The 22,129-nt window shown below is 34.5% G+C and overlaps 1 protein-coding gene across 1 annotated transcript in view; it reads right to left on the bottom strand.

Annotated features, from left to right (window-relative positions):
* Window positions 1-361: 361 nt before the first annotated feature.
* The window catches only part of LOC126838795 (protein Skeletor, isoforms B/C-like), a 36,541-nt gene continuing 14,773 nt past the window's right edge, over window positions 362-22,129 (bottom strand). The window contains exons 2-14 of the mRNA XM_050573504.1: window positions 19,389-19,529; window positions 18,087-18,159; window positions 17,909-18,017; window positions 16,802-16,964; window positions 14,420-14,679; window positions 10,513-10,612; window positions 7,248-7,450; window positions 5,969-6,167; window positions 4,392-4,537; window positions 4,143-4,314; window positions 3,412-3,605; window positions 2,132-2,359; window positions 362-2,047 (exon numbers count right to left, since the gene is read on the bottom strand). Of these exons, the coding sequence (XP_050429461.1) occupies window positions 581-2,047; window positions 2,132-2,359; window positions 3,412-3,605; window positions 4,143-4,314; window positions 4,392-4,537; window positions 5,969-6,167; window positions 7,248-7,450; window positions 10,513-10,612; window positions 14,420-14,679; window positions 16,802-16,964; window positions 17,909-18,017; window positions 18,087-18,159; window positions 19,389-19,529 (3,455 nt within the window). The 3' untranslated portion in view covers window positions 362-580. The remainder of the gene's footprint in view (window positions 2,048-2,131; window positions 2,360-3,411; window positions 3,606-4,142; window positions 4,315-4,391; window positions 4,538-5,968; window positions 6,168-7,247; window positions 7,451-10,512; window positions 10,613-14,419; window positions 14,680-16,801; window positions 16,965-17,908; window positions 18,018-18,086; window positions 18,160-19,388; window positions 19,530-22,129) is intronic.

Genomic DNA, 22,129 nt, shown 5'->3' with positions numbered 1-22,129 from the left:
TAGACCAGGGAAACGAAAGTTGAAGGTCTAATTTTAATATACTTACAAATAGTATCTCATTTTAAATCAAGTTTAGTTTTTATATTATATTTAAAGCTATATGGCAAATTGTAGCGCACATAACGGTGTTATTAAACGCAGCTGCTTCACGCTCAAAATAGATTGGTGGAAATATTTTTTAATTTTAATTTTAGTAAGTGTTTTAAATCAACATTTGTATAATATATTTTAAAAAAGCTCCCCTCAAACATTAGGAAGAACAAGTACAAAATGACTGTAAGTTTTAACTGCAAGATGGTTTGTAAAAAAAATGATAGCGTAAAATATTTAAATTAAGAAAATAAATCATACGAATATAGAATAAAAAAATAGCATATTGTTAATTTATTTAATTACAACCAAAATAATAATAGTATAAACATAACTTTAGGCAACAAAAACTTATCTTGCACACGTTGGCGATACCTAATCATTTTTTCTTACTAAAACATTTTCGACTGTTTCAACAACATACGATGGCAAAATTATATAAATATAAATAATTATACTGTAAAACTAGGGATCTATAATCTATAATACGCTAAACAGTATCGAGATGGTCTGCCTGTTGGGCTTTTGGAAAATCAGTTTTAGGTCGTCCTCCGAATTCAACAACGGCGGTAAACGGTTCAGCGGTGGTAATTTGTTCAATACTTTCATGATGTATCTCTTTGGTAGGTTTTCTCGATATTAACTTTTTGCTCATTTTTTTCTTTTCTCTTTTAGTCTCCGTCACTTCTTCTTGCGCATCACTCAGCGTCGTTTCTTGTTCGTCTGGACTTTCGGATTCGCTATCTTCGCTTATCCTGTCCACCGGCGAAAAATTATCTGGAAATATCGGTTTAAAACCTCCTTCGACCACCACAGTGTTTGGATTGAAACCGCTTCGGAATTTTTCGGACCCACTGCCGACCGCCACGTTTTCTCCGTTGAATTCCTGTGCGTTTCTCATAAGCAGGTGCGATTTTTGATGGTGCGGCTGCTGGTGTTGAGGGTACGGGTGCTGGCGTTGGACATATTGTGGTGCATGGTGTTGGTGGTTCTGTTTGTTAGGATTTTTGGAAGTCGAATACGAAACGGAAACTGTTTTTGACACGGAAGTGCTGGGTTGAGCTGAGTATGATGGCTGTTGTTGTTGTGGGGGCGGTTGATGGCGGACCTTCTGTGGAATAGAGCCAGCGGGTAGAGGGCCCGGCGCTGGTGGTACAGGGTTATAAGGGTGTACGGTAGCTGTGGGCAATTTATGTACCGGCTTTTTGTATACCACCGACCGGACCGGACCCACTGGTTTAGGTACCCTCTTACCGGGTATCCTGTATCCGTGCATGACGGGAACTTGAGACTGTGGTTGCTGCTGGTAGACGTACATGTTTTGCTGTGATTGCGGTTGATAGTCCAGGGTGGGCCGTCGGTGATCTAACACGGTTGGTACGTTAGTTGCTGACTGTGCATGATAGTTTGACGCTGCGGGTACAGGTTGAGTGTAAAAGTTTGGCGTCACTTGCTGGGGTGCGAAATTCGGCAAAGGTACAGGCACTGGCTGCCGTACGGGTCTGTAGTTTAAGTTGTTATTATTGTTGTTAACGTTATTGTTATGTAAAACGTACTTGTGCGTGCTCGTTCTTATTGGTTGCGGACTTCCGTAATGCGACTGTGGCATGTAAAACGGTACGTTGCCGTAAGTCTGATTGGAGGTAGGGTAAGTGTAGAGGGTGATGTTTTGCGTGGAAACGGCGTACAAGGGTTTGATGTGCTGTGTTTTGGCGAAATCGTTTTTCAAATTGTTTTCCAACACGGAGGGAATAAGCGTTAGGTGGTCATCGCTGGGCTCTGAACTTTTGAGTGGTTCTAAGTTGTTGTTGTCCGGTTTCACTCGGGTCGTGTACTGAATGCTGCCTCTGGACTGTAGGTCTTCCTGACTATAAGTGGCTGATTCGGATCCCGGTTGTTCTTTGTCGCAAGAGTCCAAAACGTTAATCTTCCAACCCAAGTGACGATGAGTGAAACACTGTGGAAACATAATACGATTATCACAGGGTCAAATCTAAAAGTTTCTGCAAAGATTGAAGAAAATTGATTAGTGGCCCCTTACGTGATAGTAAACAGTATCCGGAGTGTTGGCGTCGGGAGTCCATTGTACTATTCCGGGATCTCCTTGGTCACACGATAAACTCAATGTTCTTTGGTAAGCTCCGAACGAAACAAATTCATCCGCAGAAGGTTGTTGTGGATCAGGAGTCCAGTTGCACAGACGACCGATTCCTGTAGGTACTATTTCTCCAGTTTTACTTACACTCACTCCGGCAAATATTCGAATGTTCTAATAAACAAAAAAGTAATAATATAGACAATATAGTATAAAAATATTTTATTGTACAAATAAAATGTTGGTGGGTTAAAAACAGATTATCATTTTAAGTTGTTTATTAGTGAAAAAGAACAAATATATACAAAATGGTCCGTTAAATTAAGATAGAATTAAGGTCAAAAGGGTTAATTTTGTAGGAAGAAGGAGTTGTGAGAGGGGCGCGAAATTGGGAAATAGCAGGACACCAGAGCAGGTAGGGGAAGTTACAGGCAAATTTATCGTCGTGACGAGTACAAAATAGGGAATCGTTAAGAGAGAGTTTAAAAGCGTGGTATAGAAGAGGTTATGTCCGGTTCTCAAACGGGTGAAGCAAATCATTTCTTTCCTTGAGAGGGGGAATGGAGTAATAAAACCACGGATGTTTGTTAGGCGAGAAGGTAATGGATTTGTAATGTTGAGTACAGTTAAGAGGTAAAAATAATTAAAATGCGTATGGCGTATTGACCTGGAGTGGCTATAGCTAATTTTATGCCAGTTCGGTCGCCGGGGTGCATGACATTTCAGCCATGGGGTTTGCATTCGGGATTGATAGTATGGGTCACCGCTAAAAAATCCCGGGTGGTCACCCATCCGGGATCAAGCAGCAACGGACACAGCTTAACCTCAAGTGCCACGCGGCATCTGAGGTGTCCACTGCGCCACACCTCCCGATATTTAAGAGGTGAGTTTTTCCAAAGAGAAGTCTAGGAGATGTGTGACACCTTACGTATAGGTGGGATATTTTAAATGTTTTATTTGTTTTAACTTTTAATAGTTGGAATAAACATTCCGCGGTTGAAATTCTGTTTTACCAACCGAACAAAAATAATAAATACAAAACATAATTACGTTTTCGATTTTTCTGATTACGAGTTTCAAAAACATTAATTATAATATACATATCTAGAGATCATTCAGTCGTAATTTGAGGCGTGTTTCCAACCAAAGTCAAGCAATTTATAAACGGCAAGTGTGTTAGAAACTCAAGCGTATAGCAATTGAAAATTAAATTGGTTATTAGTTACCGCTCTCTCTTCTGGCGTTTTATATCCGTAACCACCGACGGGATCGTCAGTAATGTAAAATGGGTGGTATTTCGCAGGTATTTCCGGATCCAATCCTCCTTCAACGACGAACGTGTATGTTTGTCCTCTGACAACGTTTATCTCAGGTATCAGCAAACCGTTTATGTACCAAGAAATTCCCCAGCCGACGTGGCCTATACAAAAAGAGACTTTCGTTCAGTATAAGTAAATTTGATGTAGACCATCCAATACATAATATTGATATAAGTCCATCGTCCATCTCATTATATGGAATCATACTTTGTGTAACGAACAAATAAAAAATGTTTAGATATTTTTTGTTTTATTTCAAAATTAAGGTTGTATTCATAAAATTAAATACATTTACAATGTAAGTTGAAATTACATTGTAAATCTTTGTTTATCTTTTCATCATTTTTCATATCATTTTTTATCTTTGTTTAAATTAAAATATTAATGATAATAAAAAAATATTTTGAGTGACATATTTTATTACAATTTGATGAAACATCATTTGTATCATGAGTTATTCAAATTGTTTTAATGTAATATTGATAAGTAAAAATGAAACAAATAGGTTGAAGATGAAAACAAGATTTACAAAAATCATTTAGTTGTTTATTTTAGACTATTTGTTCCAAATAGTGCGACATTCACTAAAAATCAATCTGTTTATAAAAAAGCATAGAAGTTCAAAAATATAAAAGGACCTGTAATGGCGGGATAACCGTGTTTTCCTCCTGTGGGACCCATTTGTGCGTAGAAAACCCCATCTTCCGGCTCATAACACTGGATAGGCGGTATCTCCCAGGGTACTAAAGAATTATGAACGGGTGCCGGATTAGGGACCGGTCGGGGTCGAATTTTCTTAGTCGGCGTTACCTATAGAAAAATTCAGTTATTATAATATATAGCGGTTCGTTTTTTTAGCGTCAAATATACTTTTATTGTTTTTCTACCTCTTTAATTGCAGTCTGGCCTTTTGTAGATTCCGGTACGCTTTCCGAAGTCACATCTACCGTGGCTACTGCTACGGATTTGGCGTCAGTGTCCGGTATGGGACAGTTCCATTGCGGTAAGCGGCCAAAGTTGATTTTAGTTGTTTCTAAAAAAAAAATAAACATAAAATAATAGTAGTACGAAATAAATGTTCTAAAAACAGTATTTTCATTTAAATTAAAACACCTAATACAATGTAATATTATATTTTTATTGTTAGAAATGATAAAAAAAAGGTGACAGTCATAAATTATAATAGTTTAACGCGCGTGCGAATTAAAAGGCGGTTTTTATGACACTCTTAAGTAGCGGGTATAAGCTCAAAAATTATGATGTTTTTCTCTGCCCTGACATGTTATGTGTGCACAATATTTTATAGTGTATTTTTTTTTTTACTTGCAAATGTAAATTCCGCAGTCATCTGCGTTCAAATCGCAATATACCGCAGAAAGCAATAATATAAGTTTTCGTTGTGCAAAAAAAAAATAAAATACATAAATAAGAACTCGACTTAGAATATATTATAATAGTAATAACTGTATCGACACCGCAGAGTATATTAGATACCGCAGACGTTTTTCATTTTACACACATATCGAATAAACGGACGGCTGTGAATTCTATCTATCAAAAACAGGTAACTAGTAAAAGTGTAAATTCTACTTGAATTAGTTATCTCACTAAAAATAATTTATAATACATTCCCTCCGAGATTATGTCTACAAACACTAATTGACAAGTGTTCCGAACATAACTTTCTATTTATTATTACTCCATACATTACTTAATGATAAATAAAAAAACAATTCCTAACTATTGTAAGCATTGATTTGCCTTAGGAAATTAAATACTTTAAGGTTTTCATTTTACTCAATCACAGTAAATTATACAACAATTGCCTATTGTAGAATGCTATAGGTTTAAAAGCGCCTATCCAGTTATTTTACAATTACAAAATGGTTTGGCAATCAATAAATAATAATAATAAAAGTGAGGTTTAAATTTTTGGTACATGAAGATGCGGTGGATTATTTAGCATTCGTTTAAATGTCATTAATACCCATTGACCAAGTTCAAAGTTAACAAAATATTTAACCAAAATCTATGCATGTGTGGATGCAGATTTTCTACCTTACAATAGACCTACTATTAGAGCTGTTGCTTTGCAAAACTGGTATTGGCTTAACTATAAGTTGTTGCTAGGATAGTATTATATAATAAACCGAAAACTGGGTTGATTCAATCGGATAAACATCCTTATGTTATTTATGCGAATCAGTATAGGCGAAAAAAAGAAATATATTTACAAACGTATTGATGTGGTATAGGTATGTATTCGAATCGAAGAAGGAATCTTGCTGTGTCAACGTCTATTGTCTTGGAATACAACAATAGGAATACTTTTGTAGGATGTTTTTCTTTTTACCAAGACACGAATATATAATATCCAGCACGTATCATTATAATAGAGTAGGTATAAAACGTTGCACAATAAAGTTCATCTTTGGCGACGTCCTACTGGTGACGGGTAACATACCTTTCGAGTATTCCGGATGATAAGACACTTCGTGTTTGTCGTTGAGTGGCCCTATTGCCCAAATCACCGGCTGACTGTTGTTGATCGATATGGACAGGTCGAGATTATCTTTCGACTTCAATGGCCGCTGATAGGTCACTATGGAATATCCGTTGACTATGGCCGCATTCAACAGTCGGACACTTTCGCCGGCCGGACCCTAAAACAAAACGCTCGTTATCATCACAACGTATCTGTTTGGCGGTTGACGTCGACTGATAACTTTTAACCTTAATTAAAAAGAACTGTGTCTTCCGCAAATGCACCCTATCATTGCGGTATTATAAACGTTTATATCGGACCAGTAAGTCCTCTACACAATATTATGATATCCTGTTTAATATTAACCCTCGAATATTTGTATGGCTTGGTTGTGCGTGTTTTAATAAAATAGCGTTTTGAAACATCTTTATACGTCGTTTACAAATACTATTTTTCTTATTCAAGTTAAAAAAAACTACACGTTTTACGAACTTAGTCGAATAATAGTAACTCCAAAGTATGGTATTTTTGTCATAAGAGTCATTTTTCTTGTTTTTAAAAACAAAAGTTTTAAATATATAACCAAAAATCCAATTTATTTATATATATATGTGTGTATGTGGAATTTTGGAGTTTTCGCTATTTAACTAGTTTTGTTTTACCTCAGAATTGTTGAAAAGTTTCCTGTTATGCACCTATTACTTTAAGCCCGAATCGTAGCAAAAGTGTGTCTGTGTATGTGTCCTTAAGTTGGGGTTTGATCCCTCGCGGTAGTGATGTGTAAATACTAAACATGATTACTCATGCCTATAAATATTTTAAGAATGTACAAATATGAGGCAGTATAAAAAAACGAATTCGGGAAAACCACGTCGGCGCATCGCGTTCCCTTATAAATATAAGTTTAATAAATTTGTTTGGAAATCCAAACAAATTCCAGTATACCTACTGATAATGAAGTTACTCTGAGGTATCTAACCTAATCGCTGTTAACTCTTTCCAGTCTGTCTACTTATTTAACTAAATAATTATAACATGAATTAGAAGTGTGTACAAGTTCCGGCCAAATTTTATAGAAAATATCAATGATATAATTTCAGATCAGGTTTCAGTCCAGAACGGTCGGACGAAATTACCGATTAACTTAAAAAAGTAACGTCTTATAGCAACTAATTTGGCCTTATTAATGAGGTCAAAATAGTAAAAGTATGTAACTAATAATCAAGTTTGAAACATATTAAAAGTTGCATTCCTATACCTGAATATTAGAATCTGGACAACTTCCACTGACTTGTCCGCTGTCCTGTTGTACTACACACTGTGATTTGTCTAATAAATAGTAATCTTGTGCAAATCCGCTGGTGGTATCTTGGTCCACGCCGGCCACGACTACGTCACCGCCAACCATACGATTGGACAGAGATGACCCTGACAGACCGAACGACATGTACTGGTTGGCTTCTGTAAATAATAATAATAGAAAGAGACTTAACTACCATTGTTGATAATCTATATATTTGTACAGTTATCGTGTTAGGATGAAATGAAAAAAGAAACAAAACTCTTTGGATTCGTTATCTGATTTGACAGTCGATACTGTTGGAATATGTTGTTCGTTAGAGTATCGGATCTTAAGTTTGACAGACTAATGCATTTAAAAGGTTCTTGGAATATACGACGAAGGTACTGTACAGGTTTAATATTTTCCTTAAGCGGTTCAACTGCTGTTTTCGATAAATCGGCGTCGTTTAGTATATACTTGTTTAAAAACACATTAATCTTTAAGTAATACAATCTTGACAGTGTTCTAATTGCGCTGTCAGCGAGGCAAAACCCCACATTTGACCAGTGGAATCTATTAAAACATATATTTCTGTAGCGATAGAATATCACGTTGTTGGAATTTTGGTTCCTTCGATTTAAAACTCACGTACCGTGTACCGCATTATACTATGTTATACTTACAAATAAAAGTATGAAATCGCATATTGTTATTCTCGAAAACGTACAAAAATAACAACGTTCGTGATATGCCAAGATTTTGCAATATTGTAATGTTAGGTCGAAAGACGATTATTTCGGTGTCGTGAGCGTGAAGTAAAATTAAATTCAAGAGCGTAACAAATGCATTCACAAATACTATATATTATGTATTTCAATTATTATTATTATTATTATTCTTTCTACTGGGTGTAGGTATGGTAAGAATCGCAGAAATATTAACAAACGGCTCATATTTTAACGTTGTCGTGTTGTTATCTCTCTCTTATTTTAAATTGCAAACTTTAATCAAGATGCTTTCATTTTAATGGAAAACTCAAAACATAATTATTATATATCGATTTTAGCTCTAGACGCAACTTTATATCATACTTGAAACGCGTTTCATAGAACAAAAACTATAACAAAAGTGTAGTTTGAAAACTCTTGAATATTTGAAACTTTTTTAACGCTTTACCGACATCCGGCGGGCAATGATTTCGGAAATGTTCGGCAAATAACTAATAGAAATAAATATTTAAAAGTAACGTGCCATTTATTATTAATAGTATGGCTTCAGACATTTTCCTGTTAATTGAATAAATATTAAATGGATTTCAAGTTTTAAGCTTTGATATGAAGATCCAAGAATCTTTGACAGCTTCCATAATGACTATCGCGATTAGGTAAATGGGTTTTATAATAAAATATTCACGTGAAATCGGTGCCGTAGCAGAGTTAGTTTCAAGTGAGACTGTATAATGAATTTTATAATTTATTAATACAACTTTTAGTTGGTGACTGGTGTAACTGATTGTTAACAACAAATAATTATTTGAGCAATACTTATTGTACTGCCTTTCTAATAGCTTCACTCGTGATCATATACTTGTGATCTGTACCGTTTTATATAGGGTTTGTTTTTTTATAAAACAATAGTTTTGATACAATACTATACGTATAATTACATACTCGTATTTAAATATTAACTTGGTACTGAGACAAGTAACAATAACGTTATTATATAAAGTTGATTTGAATCGACTACATTTTATTTTCGTCTAAGATAGGTTATCAGTGACAACAAACGTTAAACTAACAATATAAAAATACAACCGGAAACCGTAGATAATAATAACCAAAATAATTTTAAAATTAGTGTATTGTAGAGGGTAAGTTAATCACCAATTGGCGTTTTATCTGACTGAATTAGAAATTTGAGCATTTCTTAGTATGAACTGAAAAATTCCAAAGGGCAAAAAACATATACGAAAGTTGGCAGATGGTTTAATATTATGTCGCATAAAATTTCTTTTTATATTAGGCACATCATCTATGGGCTGTAGGTGAGTTGTGGCCCAAGGTATTGTTTACGATGTCGGAAACCCGTGAATTGCGGCCCGTCAGTTTTCGATGGACGTATTAAAATTTTTATTTTCGCATTGTTTTTATATTATGTGATCTCGTTACTTTTAAAGTTATTAGAGTGTAAAAGATAGGACGGGAGGAGATGTGCTGTTGTATAATGCGCACAGATAAAAATAATACTACATCTCATCAGTCATTAACATAATTTTAAAAACTTGACAAAAAAACATATTTTTCGGAGACATCTCAGCCAAGTGATAATTATTATATGGCCGCAATTCGTACTTGATTTACGGAGTGGGCCGCAACTCACCAACACCGCATCTATGCATGTCAAATACCGTGATAAAAGATAACTTTCGTTTCGATTAGGTAGGCTAATCTAAAAATGTCTGCTCATTTCACCGTATCTTAATCCTAATAATATGACATGTTTACGTAATCAAAAATTAATACGATTAGGAATTAATCATCATAATATTTACATTAAGTTCCAAAAATAAAGAAAATATATTAATAGAATATAAAAAAATCCATATAAATAATTCATAAATCTTATTTTATATTAAGGATCATTTTGCAGTAAGACGGAAAAGTAACAATCTAAATAAAAAGTTAACAAATGGAATTCAGGAGAAATTAAAATGTAGTACTATACAGTTTGATGGAATACGAATATTATATTTATAAATAAGTTGCCATTTTCAATATTGTCGATCTAAATCACGTTGATGGACAATAGGCAAATATTACTGCTATAGCAGTAATATCAAAAATTGATGCCGGAGACACTTTTAAAATTTTACTGCTATAGCAGTAATGTAAGAACCGTAAGCAAAATGTCAAAAAAAGTGATGTAATTTGGATGGCTTTTTAGAAAAAACCGAATTTGGCCTGTCCACCAACGTGTTAACATAATTATTATGACTTTTTAACGATCAGAAAAGTTGTGTATAAATTCTATTATCGTTTAAAATATGCCTATTGTCGTATTGGCATAATGATTAGTTTTTATAATTAACTTCCAAAAAATAAAGACTTAGAGGTGAGTGTAGTAGATAGAGGGTTATGGAGAGAAGAAAATATTCAGTTTATTTATCTTATTAATTGTAGGACCAATCAATACATCTTAAATAGTTATTACTAGTTATTTAATATATTATGTTTTTAATTACCTAGTTTGGCCACTAACTGGACTACTATGCTGTCGCCGGCGATTGCCCATCTGACCTCGTATCCCAAAGGTTCGTGAAGTACTTCACAATTGAGTTTTGACTGAAGAATAAACACAATATTATTATCAAATCATTTTAACATTATATTGTATACAATTGGTTGGTAATTAAATATTACATTTAATAGTTACACTCAAGTTGGGTATATTTTAAATAACTTAATTCGACGAATACCTAATGTATTTATTCTCGTATAATAGATTTTTATCTGTGGAATAACTTTATTCGTTACTCTTTATAATAATATCTTGTATGATTCTAATTTTATTTTAAAAATCTCATAAATAATAAATTAAAAAATCAGATTATCAGTATGTCTGTGTATTTAATGAGATATTGCATAACCATTAGTAGATATATATAGATTTAAAAACCACCACGGTTTTCTCAATTAGTTTTATTTATTCAAAGCGCTCGATAACAGATAACGCTTTGTTGAAAATTTACCAAACACAACACTAGATAATGTGCCAAGTTGTTCATGAACGACTAAGAAAATTATCAATTAAAAAAAAACGTATGCGATAGTGAACAAAAATTTGTTCAAATAAAAAATGTTCTCTTTTATTTGCAATTTATATACAATTATACAATATGTACATTGTACGTATATAAACAAAAGCATCACGAAACATTATTAATGAGCGTTTGTGTTTTTGTGCTCGGATCATTGTACCGTTTTTTCTTTTAAGTATAAAACAAATTTTCAGTAGGAAATTAATCGGTAGTTAAATGATGTTTAGTAATGAAAAAAAATATATTTTTTTCAAAACAAATTGATGCAGGATAGCTTAACTCCGTTGAAGTGTTTATCTGCATAAAAAGCACAGACTTACTTTAAATGTGTACGGTGTCATACGTCTTGGGCTTAAATCTATCGGATGTAATTTGATGGCAACGATAAAAGTACAAAGTTAAAGTTGCGAAAATAAAAAAGGAAAACTTTTTAAATCGAATACCCGATACTTTTAAATTTGATGTTTTTAACTCGATGGATGAAAAATACAAAAAGCTACCAAAACGTAATAAAAAAAAAATACTATAAAAATGAACGGTACTAATAAAGTAAAGGTGTTTGAGGTTAAGGGGTAGTCTACACTAGTATTTATTTGAGCGCATTGTATGGGGAATTTTTCACTTAATCTAACAATAAGTTAAAATGCGTTCAAATAAATACTTGTGTAGAGAGCCTTAACCCTTACATTATACCACACAATCATCGACCCCCGACCTCCTCAAAATTGTTCGAAATTTTGTTTTAACCTTCTTTTGGTCTAATATAATGCATTTAACATTTTTTTAAAATTTTTATCACTCCTATTTACCCTTAAAGTTTTTAAGTTATTTTTCACAAAAAATCGATAATGACCAGGTTTTTAATTCTAACATTTTTATCATAAAATCAGACATTTGGGTCTAATAACGAGAATTAGCTGTTCTCAATGATAAAAACGTAGGAGTAGAGGCCCTTAAATAACTTTAATAACAATATTTCTGTGAGGTATACTTGGTTTAATGTTTATGCTGACGATTTTAGAACTTAAGATCGAATTCGATGAAATTGGCCGAGTTGTAATAATAAACGTTAAAATATTCTACTGGAAACCTAATCAATCAAATGACACACTACTGTCAACGTCTTATACATATATGCGTGCAAAGTTGACGTTTGCGATTTTTAAATTTCAACCCAAGCCGTTTTCTGTGTATAATACAGGTGGGACGGTATCAATAATTGACGAAATGCATTAAAATTATGCTGTCTAGTATTGTACGTTGAATTTGGATTTTACCGATAATTTCTACTCGAACACTTTTGGAGGTGGAGCGTGAAAAGTTACTCTGATTGTGTGCTTATAATAGGGCTATTTCGCATTGTAAACTATTGGAGTGAAATAACGAGGACTGATTGATGCGTAAAAGATTTTTTTCAGATACACCCAGGATTCATTCAGCGCTCTCGGTTGGATGAGTTTTATTAAGGTGCAAATCCATTAGTTCATAAGGGTCGGGAATGCTTTTGACCGCGTTTAAGCGCAACAGTTAAGCTTTAAGACTAAAGCAAGACGTTCAACCTCCGTCGAGTATAGTAGTCCGACCAGTTTCTCGACAATCGTAGGTATTCAAAAACCTATAATTTGTAATTAAATTGTCAATATTTTGTTCTTTCTTTGGAAGTGCATTCAACCCGACGTGACGTCGTAGACCCTTAACGCACCAAGGCTCTATTGCAGTTGACGCCACGGCGTGAGAGTCGTTGCCGTGTGTAGTTTTCGTTGCACTACAAATATGCCCAAGCCGTATACTAAACGATCATCGCTATTTGTACCGAGTCGCTGTCGATGAAATCGAAAAACATTCCTCGGCAGGCTTACGCAATATCGTTACACGGTGGAGAATTGAATATATTATATATAAATGTAGTGTATAATAAATTAGCGGGACTACACGATCTTCGGCGCCCTTTTAGAGGTTGTTGGTATTTCGTTTAACAAATGGATCTCATGTCATACACTCGGGGAAACGGTGTTATGCATGCGATTAGCTGTAAATAAATATAAATATAAAAAAACACGACGATTTAATCAAATGCACTGCGATATTTGTAATGCGCCGGTCGGTCGGTCGTGGGGTCGCGGGAAAAGAAAGTGTACAATCCGCACACAATAGTCGAAGACGAACCGCGCGTGTAATTGGCCTCAAAGGTCATACACGGTTTTGCTGTACGTATATTATACTATATTCCTGTTGCCGGTAATATTAATATTATTATTATATTATATTATTGTTTTCTTTCTGCGTTGCGCAATGTTCCCCGGTCTGCTGCCGTTGCCGCGTAGGAGTGTTGGCGGCAACCGGTCGTCGTGAATCTTCTTTTTTGGCGATGGCTGTTTTATGCAGATTATTATCTCACAAGTGAAAAAATAACAAAATAAAAACAAAAACACAAAGATGGCCGCAAAACGACTGATGCGCGACGATAGAACAAAAAAAATGCGTTGCATAAGTAGATATGTACAACATAAACAGTACTATAATAGGTATTATTTTTGTATTATAATGCAGTTCAAATACAAATTAAAAAAATAATGTACGCTTAATTTGTATTTATTTTGATATCACCCCATTATAAATATGGGCGGCATAATTATTATGGTTTATTTAAAATATAATATAGTATATTGGGTGAAACGTTTAAAATTAATAGAGCGGTCATTGCGGACGTTGTCTGTGCGGATTTTGCTGCGGTCGACTGGGAAGCTTTATCGCCGGTGGTTTATACGTGGTCGGCGCCTGGATTAGCTGAGAGGCCGCATTGCTGCCGGTCGTGGCTTGCTGTCCCGACGGTTTGGTAGTTGGTCTTAAGGCCGTCGGAGATTTCTGTAACACGGCATTCCCGCAGCTGGTTCATTGGAGTTCTCGTATCAACTCGAAGGGTTCATACTCTGGCGAGGCTGGCAGAAGGCTAGCATTGTCACATCTCATATCGTACCCATTACTGTTTTAAGTCATAACGCGTTGACCCGCCACACCCAATTACCCGAGAGAATGCGCCAACGGTTTTTTTAACAGCTTTAACTCGTAGTAAAATCCTATCTTAAAAGTCTATACGATTTTCCCCATTCAATCTGGTCTAAATTGCGTATAGATCCATACATTAGCGATCTCCGAGCAAAAACGTTCCGACCAAACCACTATGATACAACCCTAATTATTATTTACGAGAGGTTCGTATACAAAATAAGAAAAAAAACATTGACCAGCAGTTTCGGATTCCCTGCCAGAGATCGCCAGCGTATGGGCCCTGTTTAAGTAATTTAGTTCCGGTTTACAATAGCGTACTGACCTGCGGGAGGACGCCGAGCATTTTCAACGACGGAGGCACATTGAGATTGGACGGTATGATCACATGACCAAAGTCTACGGTAAACGCCTCGCACCACACGCCAAAATGGCCGATGTCAAACATGGTCAAGTCGCCAGGTAATGTCAGCACGATTGTCTTGCGATTGTACCGGCGCAACGGTACTTCTTTACCGTTCTCGTCTGATACTCTCAATCCCTGGGGAGTCGGTTTATCACCGGCGCCAACCCAAAATTTTGCATCTAAAACGTACAAAATATTTTTGTTAGTAAAACTATTATAGTGTTTCAAGTGTTTAAGGTATTCGCGTGATAAAATTAAGTTCAAAATAGATTGATGGCATAATTTTGCGGCAATATCAGTAATAATATGGCAGACGATATTTTAAGATATATATACCTCACATGCATATTTCATACTACAGACGTTACTAATACAGGTGGTAGATTATCTGTTAAACTAAGTGTTGAAAATTATATAGCTAAGTAATAACCTTCAAATTAAACACCTTTTCGAATAAAATGTCAATTACAAATGAAATAATTGGCCCGAGGTTAAATTTGAAAGTGGGTGCTGTTTAAGATGCACTCTATGTTGTAGCATAAATGCTATATAATACCGCTCGGTTCACAAATAATGATAGTTATGACACAAACGTGTACAAAAAATGTATCTAATAAATTTATATGATCCGGTTTGAAAAAATAATACGTCCACAATATTGATAAGTGAATAATGATTTAATAAAAAAATTATGATCCAGTTTAAGAATTAAACATTTTTAATTAATTAATGAGTTGTTACAATTAAAATTTTGTCATAATTTAAATTGGAATAATTAATGAATTTGTACACCGATGTCATAGCTATTGGCCAAGCAGGCGACTATGTAGGGTAAACGGTTATCCTACGTGGAAAAAGTAGGAATTAGTTTGTAACATGGATAACACGACTTATTGGATTATATGACCAGAAAGTAAGGTCATGGCTGCGTGACCAATGGCTTTATGCGTATAGAATACATTGGTTAACACGACGACGGGTAATTCGGAATGTTAACCAGAGCGGGCGAGACTGTTAACGTCGGGTTATAGGTTTAAAAAAAAAAAAGAACTTACCACAATATAGAAGGCTGGATCAAATGTGGCTGTAAAAATATATACAGGGCTCCCCCAGGCTAATTTTATTTCGAAACAAACTTTATTACATGTCTAACATTAACTCTAATATAATATAACTTTGATCGTGTTTTGGATTTGGCTAAATCTCTGATATTATTCTCAAACAATACGAATAATATCAAAAGTTCAATTTTAGTCCGGTATTTTTTGGTCTAGTTCTAAATTTAATGATGAAACAACCAGTGTCTATCTTTTGGTTGCCAGGGTTATATCGCCAGGCTTGTTCAACGTTTTTAACATCAAAATCGTATTAAACCTCATTTTCGTTTTAATAATAATAATTTAATAATCTTAGTTCGTAGTACGAATATTAAAAAAAAAGTAATTTAACCAGAATTAAGGGTATTTCCCATTAAAAAACGTTTTAATTTCAATAAATTATTAATACTGCAGATTATATTCTCGCAACTTCGTAAAAAAATGTTTAGGGTGGTATTTGCAGTTATGCTAACAAATACTACAATATTACAATAATTGATTGTGAGTGATAAATTTACATTAGATTTACATTTTAATTATTTTTTAAGTAAAACTTTAATTTGATTAGCTGTTACCGGTGTTAATTTGTCATGACCATAACACAATCGTTTTTAAATGTCTAATCCCGTAAAATTCAAAATAGTATTTTTTATCTGAATCAGCTTATTTTTACTTTATTTTGTGAATTACTTATTAACTTAGTAATAAATAATTTTAGACTTAGTATTTACTTATTTTTAATAAAACAATCGCATTCAGTTGCTATTGTTTTATTTAAGCGTAGTTAATTTGTACGTTACTTCATAATGATGTGTTTTTTATTTTTATTTATTTCTCATAAATAACATCTAGAATTTTCTAAAAAAGTTGTAAAGTGTAAAACACTGACTGTTTTAAATGCCCAAGTTGCTATGTGTAAACCCTAATCGTATTCACACTAAAAGTACAACTTTAAGCATATTATTTCTCTTTACAATGATTTTTACTGATATAATAAAACTGATTTACTGATATAGTATAATACATTTTGTACCATCGACAAATGGTTCGATAGCAAACAATGCAGCAATGGAGCATTTTGAGAAGTATCAGGTTGAAAGTATAATACAAACTACTGTACTACGAATTTCAATTGACTTTTTTTTTAAACGACCAATCAATTTTTATATTATTAAACGCCAACCCGATTTTTCGTGCAACTTACCGGGAGCTTCGCCATCGTAGGAAAATCCTGGAATCAACAAAGTCTGGGCATCGACCACTACTATGTTGTCTGACGAAACGCCGTGGATTCCGGACAAAGCATCGATCTTCTGCGGTTTCGGGTAGTCCAAGTTGTAAGGAATTTTCACGTCTCCAAAATTCAACTAAAACCATTAGATAAGTAACCTTATTTCATTTAGAAGTATTGGTACCTTCGCGTCCAACACAATATGTATATATATATATATATGTTATGGAGCGTACGACGACCGTAAACGGTTTTTTGTAATTTCACCGTCGGTAATATAATGATTATAATATGCTTGCTCACGGTCGCCGGGAAGGTCTGGCGAAGGGGCTTAAGTACATGAGTATTTTGCCAGCAGCGGCGCTTTTCTAAGGCTATATTCATTATAGCCGTACGCTGATAGATTACTGGCACTTCCTATATCGGAACTAGATATTTGGCGTTGATAGAAAACAATTTGTGAAATGTGCTATTAAGTATTAGATTGTTTTTTAATATAAGATATGTTTGTTTTTCATTTGCTCGTTCGCTCGCTCGCCCCGACCGGTATACTTAATGCGTTGTTGTTGTTTTTGTTTGAGTTTGGCACACTCGGAACCCGTTGTCAAATAATAAATTTCTATACCCGCCAACCGAGAAAGCCCAATAATTACTATGCGACGGGTCGGATCTAGTGTTTTTTTTTTTTTTAAATTTGATATAGTTTCATTAAGGCAACTCTTCACAAACTCTCGGAGCTCTCTCGACGCGTACCTATACACCATATGAGTTGCCTGCCGTCAGACAGAGGGGAGAAAGTGGTACGGCGGCTGTAACCGCTACCGTTACGTTTTGGCCGAATACCATGGATTTGTTTTTATCATGACCGTAATCTAAATGTATAATAATAATAATAATAATAACAATATTATAATGCACATAGTTGCTCTGTGTAGTGCGTTGGTATAACGGTTATGCCATGACCGCCGTAGTGTGAACTGACATTGCTTCCCCTGGTGAACCACGACGCTGCACGTAATATAATAGTATACGACTTCTAATGTATTTTTGTATAATGACAATAATATCTAATATACTCACGGCAAAGTCTTCGCACCAAACGTAAAACCACTTGATATCGTGTAGAGTCATACCGTCGGGCAGAGTGATCGTCAAGTGTTCGCCTCTATATTCTTTTAAGGGATTTGTACTGGAAAGGCGAAAAAAATATATTATCATTTTTGTAACGCGATATCTATTGAACTCTAAAGGTACTCACGACGCTCTTTCATCGCGAATCTTGAACCCGTTGACATCAGGCGTTTTCCCGTTGGACCCATAAAAATAGGCGGCTGTAATAACAGTTTAACGTTCATTAATGACGAAAACACTAACATTTTGTGTATACGATTCTACCAAGTTATATTTTAGGTCTGTTACGTTAGTGCGTGGAGTGCCTAACTATATTAATCAGCTAAGACTTATATTGAATACTCTTAAGTATTAACCAAAATTAACTTTGTAAATTAAATATAAATATAAGTTTAGGCTGGAGTTTTACCCGGATCCCTCATGGTATTAACTATAGAAAATAATCGATTTTAGTACCGATAGAAATCGTTTAGTTGACGCTGTGGGTTAGTTGAGGCACGGATCGCAAGCCGAGAATAATATAAATTTTGACTTTAATTATAATTACTATTATTGCCGGTAATCCGTTTATTTTCCTCTCCCTATAGAAATAAGTTCGGAATGAAATATCCATTAGAAATATATTTTAACAATGTAGTTGCACATTTTGCGCGTGATCAAACTAAATATAGAGGCAAAGTGCGTATTATAATAGACTATGGTTTAAAAAAAAACTTGGCCAATAAATAATTCAATGGAAACATTTTGAATGTGCATGTCCCGTATTAATTCACTTATTTGGCTTGTTCTGAAATGTCGACATTACCGACCACCGTGTTTGTTTAACCATTTAAAAACAAATATAACTAACCATAAAGTGCACTCTGAGTGCTGTAATAGGATCAATCCGCTATTTGTGTATATAATCCTGTTCCTGAATAAGCTACTTGGGGGAAAATGTACTCAGCTCAGAAAGACAGTGGTATCGAGTTTATAGGCGAACGTTATATAAAAAAATATCTATTAAAACCATTGCAAACACTTTTGTGATGACTAAAACGAGTCGTTGAATGTTAATGCCCAGTAAAATATTAATCTGCTGTTTCTATCTAGCCAAAATTAATTGCCCTCCCCCCCCCAAAAAAAAAAAAATTACAACTTCCCCGCCTACGTTTGGCCTGACTAAAAAGTAAAGAAAATATATTTTTATCTGTCGCTTTATTACATAGTATGACGAGGATTACACAAAAAGCGAATTTTATACTGATTGGTTTGTTGGAGAAATGCTAAGAACGAGTCACACAAATCGGGCCGGGTGCAGGTTTTTGCCATGTATTTTTCACGTGTGATATTATTTCCGTTTGAATAATTTTTTCAAGACATCATAATCGTGCTTGGACAGTTTGTAAAGTTAATATTTGTCTAAAACGTTAAACGGCATCATGCTTACCCGGTCCTTTGCCGTCGTACATGAAATTCCTGACGTGCAATGTCCTGGCGTCTACGGCGTACACGTCTCCGCCCAACTTGTGGAGGTAAGACTTCAAAGGGCCCAAATACTTACCATAGTATTCGGATGTTCCGGATTGAGCTGAAACCAGAAAATTAAAATAACGCATTAAGTGAAAGTCTTTCACCGACATGACTCATCTGGTTTTAGCGAGTAGAATTATACTGTACCTATTATTTATAATATTTTACCGGTATAACAGACATAAATTAAAATAAAAAATAAAATAAATAAACACGACAGGTAATGCGCTACCGTCGTTGCCCTATAGTTTGAACATTATTATTAGACGGTGGTACTATGCGGTAAAACGAGATGATTGCAAGTTTCATGCATGAAGTACGCAAAAAAGTATGTAACTAAAATGTTTATGGACACTAAAAATCTTAACCTTATTTTTTTATTTTACATTTTATGAATTTCGTATATTTTTTTCAATTCAGATGTATGTTTACTACTTTATTTTTATTTAAAAAATCAAAAATATACTCAACGAATTCTCAACCTATTCTATACGTGTATAAAATGATAATAAAGATATATTATTGATTATGTTTAAGGTATTTGAGATGGCTTAGACATGTTATGAGGTAAGATATCGAGAATAGGCCATAGGGTAGTAAAATTGGTAATGAAAACTGATGTAGAATGAAAGAGAAATATAAGGCTAAAAAAATATATGCTGGACGCATATAACGTAAACGTGTGCTGTCTTTTGCACGGGCCATTTGATAAAATATATTCATATCTATATTATAATATGGAATAGTGCAAACCGATTTGAAATTTAAACACGCTCACGATTATTGCTTAAAACGTATATAGGTAACTATTTTTATATATTAAATAGACGTGGTATAATACCTCGGATTTCACGTTGTTATTGAAACATAATATTATAAATGCATTCGCGAGATACGCGTGTACCTGCCTATTAGAGTAATACGACAGCGTTAAATTTAAAATTCTGTCTACCGGAAATTATCGTTTAATTTATACGTGTAATATAGGTGTATCGGTGGCGGTGTGTGTTTCGTGAATATATTATTAGGTATCATTAGTACGGGAGGCTTTCAAAACGCCTACGTTCTCACGCCGGGTATGATTCTGTCGGAGGAGCTATATAAAAGTGTCTTTATATATATATATATAATATTAATAACTATACCATACAATACTACATTATATATATATATACATGAAGGCACACACGTTTAAAAGTTATTAGAACGCGGTATTGGGAGCGTCTTACCGATAACGCGGTGCCGACGTTTTCTATTTTTTTATTTTTGACGGCGGCGCCCAAGCGAGTAGAGCGTTTACTGTTTAGTTTCAATGCGTTTTTTTTAACGGGCTACCTACAATTATGCTGGTACTATTGCTTGTCATTGATGGACCTTTAAAATAAATAATTATTGCCGCAAATTAATGTGTACCTAAGTTGAATTTGAAGTGCACTGAACATAAGCGTTTCGCGTACGCTGTGCAAATACATTATAGTATTTCAGTATATTCGGTTGGCTCGCATTGCCAAGCACATCGTGCCCGAAGTGTGTCGACAGAACTAAAACTCGGGCGGGACACTATAATGTATGTTGTCGGATCAAGTAAGTAATTCGAGTATGACTTGACCCATGTATAATAAAATATATATCTATTATTTCCTTTGACGCATTGTGCTCTACGCGCTCGCCGATGTTGTAAACTAGTTGTCCGTTTGACTCAATCTACTATATAGGCGCACATTACTTATGTGTGTGTATTTGTTCAATACATAATATCGAACACGTCTTGTTAATGACAGAGCTTTAAATCTAGCAGATAACAGTTCAAGGTCTGAATGATAATTGCATAATGTTCACAATTAAAGTGAAAGCGCGAGGATTTTTTTTCATTATTGTTATTATTATTTTTTTAATTTTTAGAAAGGTGGATAACGTATTATTATCAAGTATCTATAACCGTTAATATATATTTAATACAACATAATACTAATATCATAACGTTGCGTCTGAAAAGCGTTACTGTAATGGGACTTTTCCATTTAAGCGGCTGTGTGCGTTTTGCACAGCTAATGTTAAATGTCTGATTTTCGTGTTACTTGTAAACAATAATCCAGTTCACGAACACTTGATAATGCGTTTTTTTCGAAAGCCAATAACATCGAAGAATCGGTAATAAAACACATATTATAATACACACAACGTACACACTCATTCGCACGGACGGCCGTTGTAAACGGAGTTAACAAATCATGGTATTTTTTTCCGGTCATAAAAACGAAAGTTTCCGTTCAACGCGTTGCCTTTTCCAGTATAGACACAGTCGGTAGCGAAAAAAAAAATCGCACGCCTAACGCCACGTTAAATGATTTATAGGCCAGTCGCGTTATTTTATTATTATTTTTTTTTTTTTGGGAAACGTCCAAAGTTTTCCGACAACGCGTCGGGAGATTTACTGGATTTTTTCTTTATAATAATTTACTGTGTTGTTTTAAACCAGTTTTTTAATGAAAGGGTCGAAGCGTGTTTCGACATTTAATTTTTATTAGAACATCGTGTGCGGGTGGACCTTGGCGGTGGTTTTTTTTTTAATAAACTGTAACACATACTACATACATTGATACACACATTCGACGCGACGTCGTCGTTGGTCGCTTACAAAGTCGAACAGTAGTACAT

This window comes from Adelges cooleyi, unplaced genomic scaffold (genome assembly GCF_023614345.1).
Source record: "Adelges cooleyi isolate 19-005CV unplaced genomic scaffold, UGA_ACOO_1.1 ACOO_flye_CR_arks_rails_tigmint_CR_PRNA_30, whole genome shotgun sequence".
Taxonomy (NCBI): domain Eukaryota; kingdom Metazoa; phylum Arthropoda; class Insecta; order Hemiptera; family Adelgidae; genus Adelges; species Adelges cooleyi.
This window is presented reverse-complemented; position numbering and strand designations above follow the sequence as displayed.